The sequence below is a fragment of the Octodon degus genome, unplaced genomic scaffold (genome assembly GCF_000260255.1).
Source record: "Octodon degus isolate 3935 unplaced genomic scaffold, OctDeg1.0 scaffold00109, whole genome shotgun sequence".
Classification (NCBI taxonomy): domain Eukaryota; kingdom Metazoa; phylum Chordata; class Mammalia; order Rodentia; family Octodontidae; genus Octodon; species Octodon degus.
In genome coordinates this window covers 3,343,286-3,350,067 of record NW_004524685.1, presented here as the reverse complement: position 1 = coordinate 3,350,067, position 6,782 = coordinate 3,343,286, and the positions used below count along the sequence as shown (strand labels likewise).

The following is a 6,782-nucleotide window of genomic DNA, read 5'->3' as shown; positions in this document are numbered from 1 at the left end:
GTTTTGGGGCCGGGGAAATGGCTCAGTGGAATAAGCACTTCCCTGGCAAGTTCAAAGGCTGGCCTGAGTTCAATTCCTGGTTCTGCCAAAAAAAAAAATAGTTTTGAAAAAACAATATATTTTATTCATAATAATGTACACTATGGGCAGAATATGAATCCCTAAACCAGAAGATTAGATTTCCCCGATAATGACGACAATACCAGCTAAGATGATTTTCACTGGCACTCCGCGATAGAAGTTCTTTCTCTGGTACACTCTTAAGGTGGGCAAAGAGTTCTTCCGACTGGCTGCCATGATTTGCAGGCTTCTCCATAAATTCAGTAAGTGACTTGATAAGTGGCTTCAGCAACTTCACATAAGCTGAAAGCTAAAAAACACTGCAGTTATTAAACTTATTTCAGCAGATTCTTGTTTTCCGTCCTTACCTTATAAAATAAAGATCCTACTGTGACGTAAAAGAAGATTCAAAGACAAAATAAAAATTCTAACTCCTACCCATTTTTATACCAACTCAAAATGGTAGCAAAATTGCGTATTACTATCATTCACGGATTGCCAATTCTAATTTCCAAAAGGCCCACTAGTTTCTCGTAAGTGTACAGAAATCTTTATTAGTCTAGTACTTAAGAGTATTACAATAAAATTTAGTACAACTAGAAAACAGACAGATAAACTGCAGGTCAACTATGGTCCTCAGTTCACAAGGACCACCCCATAAGAAAGACAGTAAAACCCTGGATTGTGTGTATATTGTTCTTTGAGTTTTCTGCAAAACAAGCAAACACTTCTAATAAATTTTGACTTGATAAGAGATACTTTGCAATAATATTAGTATGTCAAGTCTTACACGGTCACAACTGAGCCAATGGTTCTCCTCCTCCTCACCTCCTCTCCCCCTAGGATTATGGAGGATACCCTCTGGAAAGCAAGACAGCAGGAGAGCTCATTTGTAGAGGAGAAAAAGGCAGAGGAATCTCTCACCTCTAATGAGATTAGGCAGATGTGTAAAATGTGGGAAACAATGCAAAATTTTGTAGGGAAGCATCATCCATAAAAAGCTGTAGCAGCGCAAGCAATTTGTTGAATCTGTTTAATGACAATGTAATGTCACATTTCCATGAAATCCTTGTTAAAGTTGCATGAAAAGAAAAAGATTCCACTGAGCCAATAGATAACAAAGCTTCTGCTCGTGAGGGTCATTCTGCACAACAACCCTCATCTTCCTTACGCCAACCCCAAAGGTCTTTAAGAATAAGTGCAGGTTAATATATTTTTATTTATATTTTGTATTTTATTATTTGGTAACACATTACAGTATTGTAATAAATTTTATATGAGTATTTTGGGGCTGTGAAATGAATCACCTGAGTTTCCATTATTTTTCTGGGGAAATTCACTTTGGTAGATGCATGCAATGGATTGCAAGCATGCTTCTGGAATAAATTACGCTCACAAACCAAAGCTTTACTGTCTAGTGTATGTTATTTATGCCTAGAATCACAGAAATTCAATATACTTTTCAAGGTATTTGATGATAAAAGCTACAAATATAGGATGTTCTTTTGAAAGAGTATCTTTCAAAATTACACATTTCTATTCCCCACTCAATGTAGGCCACTCTGTGGTGACAATGAATAGACAGTGACAGTACTGCCCAAGTTTATTAAATAATCTAATTGCTTTCATTCAAACTTGGAGATGTTACTCTTAAAATACAAATGTTTCTGAATTTCTTCAAAGTTGTTCCATATTAAATGACAAGCTGGACTTTTAGCAAACATTAAGGCTGTGTTTCCAAAATTCTAATAATCATGGAAATATGTTTCTCCAACTTCATTTCATATTTATACAATATCAAAGGTTATATTTAAAGTGTTCTCTATTTTATACTTATGATTTATTGTTGTCTTCCTGTATTAAAATGCATTATATTCAGGAATTTTCAGTATTAAGTAGGTATGAAATTATAGGTCAAAAATTATTCACAATATTGAATTAACAATTCTGATCCAAAATGTCTATAAAAATGCTTTTATTTTTGTCTGATGGTTCTATACCCTGCAGAGACAAATACTTAGTACAGGTTAATGAATACAGCTGTTTTTTTCAGTATTGGCAACTGAAATACAAAATGAGCAGCTACAAAACATACAGAACCCAAGATGATACATTTGGATGCTGAAAATACATAACACTTATTACTAGGGCATAACAGTATTTGTAGCTATTTATAGTTTAGAAGAATAAAAATATATAGACATAAAAAGTCAAATAAATAGTCAAACTTAAAGGATAAAGCAGTATATGCTCTGGATAAGTCACAGAAATCAAGAAACCTTCCTCATGCGTTTGTTCAGTTGCAATAGCTACTGCTCTAAGAGAGGACCTGGTACAATACTTAACTTTCATCCATTCATTCAAAAACTTCTCTCTCTGGAGATTTGAATCACAAGAAAAATGGTTAATTTACAGTCAAATCCTCAGCACCTAACAGCCTTGCTTTCATTCTAAAATAAAAACCTTTTTTCTTTTAATTCCCAAGATGAATCAAGGGATGCATAAGTTTAAAAGAAAAAAAAAAAAAAAGTCATTCATCATATCCATTAAGGGCTTTGAACTTATGTTCTCTCCTTTATTTATTGCTTCTGCTGTGCTCAAAGCTGCTGAGGGCTGCTGAAAGCCTAATTACTTGCAGAATTCTTGCAAATCATTATTAAAGTAGCCATAAGTTGAGAACTACTAGCACAGAGCCCAGGGGAACACAATCATTGATTTCCAACAACCCCGCCCAGTGAAGAGATGTTATTTTAACCTTATTATACCACACTTATCTCTTTGATTCTCACTCATTTCTGTAGGCAAGCATAATAAGTAATAAAAAAGCCATTTACTCATATGTTGAGATGCTTGAGATACAAGAACCTCAATTAGTAGTACACATCAACCACGGAAGTAACAGAAGTAAAAGACAAGCAAAATATTATTAACTGTTAAAATTTATATTATGATTTGTGTGTATTTGTTCCCACAAAACCTCATGCAATCATGTGTCAGACTTCTACAGTTTGTGATTAACTCATGATCCACTGGGATTTTGGGTGTGAGTACTACTCCCAGCCAGGGGCAGATTGCCTGAACGCAACTTAAGGGGGACAGGCTTCCTCTCTGTAGCCATTGTTGTCGCTACTCCTCCCTTTTGCTCTTTGCTCTTTTCCCCACCAAGAAAGGTTGCTCTCTGCCAAGTACCAGTCTGCGTTGGAGCCAGCTGTGTATGGTCTGAAACCTCCAGCAAGCTGAATACACCTTTCCTTCCTTCCTTTTGAGTGTTGGATATTGGTCCCAGCAAGGAGAGAAGACTAACTGAGGCAGCTTACAAACCCGATCATGTTCTAACTGCAAGCAGAAAAGTATGCTAATTTTATGTATAAACAGACAGGCTGGGATAGACAGGTAAAAAATGGAGACCAGGGTCGGGGAGACAGCTCAGTGGCATAAGCGCCTGCCTGGCAAGCACAAGGTTCAGAGTTCGATCCCTGATACCAGAAAAAACAAAACAATGGAAAATAGAGACTAGTGTGGGCAGCAAGACTGTCTTAAAATAGAAGTTTAAAAAAAGAAAAGAAAGGAGGAAGGAAGGAAAAGAGAGGGAGGGAGAAAAGGACAGAGGGAAAGGAGTGAAAGACAGCTCAATCCCCAGAAAGGGGGGAAAGGATGTTCTGTAGTGTTCTTTTTACCGCAACAAAAAACTACTCTGAGACCCACACTCAAACATTTGAAACATTGCAAACCATCAGGTGATATGGAACTGCCTTTGAAATAAATTTATGAACACCGCCAGTATGGTTAGTTAGTCGCAATAAACAGGCACCACACGCTAACCACCTTGCATTCTGTATTCGCCTATGTGATACTGAGTCTACCTAATCTTTATTAAGACTACCCCCAAAGTGTTAGGGCCCCATTTTTCAGATAAGTAAACTGAAACTAGGAAGGTTAAGCGACCTAAGACCGCACTAATGCTACTGTGCCAAACGCTAAAGCGGAGTCTTCAGAAAGAACCCAGAGCAGCGGATTCTTTTGGAGCCCAAGTGCCTGCATGCCCGCCCTAGCTCGGTTGCTGGAGCAGTGCTCCCGAGCCTAGAGGGCTCTGCGTGCCCGCTGCGGCACGCGTGCCAAGGGTTCGGCACGGCTGAGAATTCTGGGGAAGGAACCAGCCGCTACCAGGAATATCCTTCACTTAGAGAACGATCGGGTAGTTCGGTGGGCGATTAAAAACCAGCAGAACAATTAAGAAAGTACAATTTCTGAAGGAAACACGAATACTCGGGCACTCATTCTGGACAAGTCCACCTCGCGTTAAGATCTGCCAAGGGTCCCAGCGACCACACTCTCCGTACGACTTAGTCCTGCCGCTTTTGGCCTGCCGAAGGAGAGCGTTGGGGCAGAAAGGAGCTGGAACCAGGCAGGGTGGGCTCAAGGATCTCCAGCTCCCGCCCCAGACGCCTTCAGCAGCCGCCCAGCTGTAGCCAACCAACTTTCCCCGCTCGCAGCTCAGCACCCAAAGCCGCATCTCCGCGTCCTCGGCTGCGTCAGCACGTCGCCATGACGTCAGCGCGCCCCTGCCGTCAGCCGCCGACGCAGGGCGCCAGCGGCCTGTGGCTGCTGTGGCTGTAGTAACGGGCTGCCCGGCCAGCGTACCTGTGTTTTCCAGCCCTGGGTCAACTGGGAAGGAGCGGGACACAGGGGGCTGTAGAGTTGGGACGAAGGCTAGGGAAGTAGGCAAGGGACGCCAGGTGAGAAGCAGAATTCTCAGAACAGCACGCGCCTGAGGAGTGCCCACGCAGGTTCAGCGGCACAAAAGAAGAGCTGGTAACCGGCTGGTGGCTTCTGTGGCAACGGCCGCCCCGCCCCTTCCGCCGCCGATTGGCCCGAGTTCCGAGAGCCAGCGCCGCCTCTGCTGCTATTGGCCGGAGTGGAGGGGCGGGGCCGGGGGCGCTTTGTCTCCGCCCCGTGGGTTTCCCTGGTGAGCTGCTCCCAGCTTTTGTTGTAAGGACGGTCCTTGTGTATAGTTACTGAAAATCTGAACAGAGCTTAACCAGAAACGGAAATGAGGCTAATTTTGAATTTTCTTGCTGTAAGTCTGGAAGTGACTTGCTTTTGATTTTTCTACAGCGGAGACTTGAAAACGTGAAGACCACTGTGATGAAAGAAACTTGTTTTAAATGTGCATTTCTGTTTTCATCTGAGACTTCCCTTGGGCCCTAGAGTATTTTTTGTTAAATTAAGGAGCCATTTGGTGTTTGCCAAAATCTCACATTGTATCACACTGGTAAAATTTATAAACTCTTGAAAAGATTAAAAAGAAAAAAATATATATATATACATATATACATATATATATTTTTGAAAAATATTTTGGTGCATCTATGCCTTTTCTTTTAGGCTTACTATATACTGTATACTAGGGGTTCAATGCCCAGCGTGCCGTGCCAGCCCCATCCCTAGGGCACACTGAGATGGCAACCGAGACTGGGTGTGGTCGCACACCTGTAATCCCAGCACTTGGGAGGCTGAAAACAGGAGGATTAGTACAAGTCTGATCTGTGTAGTGAGCCCCTGTAGACCCTGAAATAAATAAATATATATATATTAATATAATATTTAATTAACTGAGCATTTTAACCCTACCTGATTCTACCTATTGATTTTACTCATTTTCTGTTGATGATTCCAGCAATACCTTCTTTTTCCCTAACACTGTGGTGGTGCAGTAGAGAGTTCATGAGATATAAAATTAAAAAAAATATATTCACACATAATTGCTCCTTCTATGCACATAGTAAAAGGTGCTGGGGAGTGTGGTTTAACTATGATGATGGACTGTGACCTTTGGCAAGTCAAAACTAACCTCTAGACAGTTTTCTCAGAAAAACAAAGTAGGGTCAGCAGAGTTCAGGTAAAGAACATGAACAATTCTGGCCTAGTCAGCACTACCTGGGATTCTAGCTAACTTTGTTAACGTTTAAAGTTAAGTTTAAAAATAACTGCTCAGCTCAAAAATGGGCATCTGAGATGAATATACACGAATGAGATACAAATGGAAAATAAATATATGAAAAAATGTTCAATGTCATTGGTCATTCAAGAGATGCAAATTAAAATACATAAGAGATACCTTCTTACCTAGAAAGAATGGCCATCATCAAGAAGTCAATCAATAAATGCTAGAGAGGCTGTAGGGGGAAAGGAACCCCTACCACTGTTGGTGGGAGTGCAGGCTGCAACAACACTGTGGAAATCAGTATGGAGATGGCTCAGAAAGCTAGGATTGGAGGTCCCATTCAAGCCAATTATTGTCCTCCTAGTTATTTTTCCAAAAGAAAGCATCATACCATAGTGATATATGTGCACCCATGTTTATAGCAACGCAATTTGTCATAGCTAAACCTTGGAAACAACCCAGATGCCCATCAACTGAAGAATGGATAAGATGTGGTATTTTTACAAAAATGTACTATTACTAGCTATAAGAAAGGATAAATTTGAGGCTCTATAAATAAATTGATGAAACTAGAGACTGTATTGGTAAGTGAAATAAATCAAACCCACATGTGCGGCTATTGCATTGTCTCACTAGTGTGAGAACCTGAAAGAGTAAATAAGATCTGAAATGTGCAGTGTATACTGTGAAAGGGAAGGTACTTGTTCAGTGGGAAGCAAAAACTGGGATGAGAAAAAGGATGAAAAAAGGGAAAAGATATATTTAGGTATATATGCAG

The 6,782-nt window shown here is 40.5% G+C and overlaps 1 protein-coding gene across 2 annotated transcripts in view; it reads right to left on the bottom strand.

Annotated features, from left to right (window-relative positions):
• Positions 1-4,895, bottom strand: part of Odf2l (outer dense fiber of sperm tails 2 like) — a 55,475-nt gene extending 50,580 nt beyond the window's left edge. Inside the window, exons 1-2 of one of the 2 annotated variants that reach the window (XM_004639283.2) lie at positions 4,702-4,895; positions 204-370 (exon numbers count right to left, since the gene is read on the bottom strand). In XM_004639283.2, coding sequence (XP_004639340.1) covers positions 204-316 — 113 coding nt within the window. In that variant the 5' untranslated portion in view covers positions 317-370; positions 4,702-4,895. Of the gene's footprint in view, positions 1-203; positions 371-984; positions 1,061-4,701 lie in introns of those variants that run through there. The other variant, XM_023699070.1, reaches the window with a different exon arrangement.
• Positions 4,896-6,782: the final 1,887 nt, after the last annotated feature.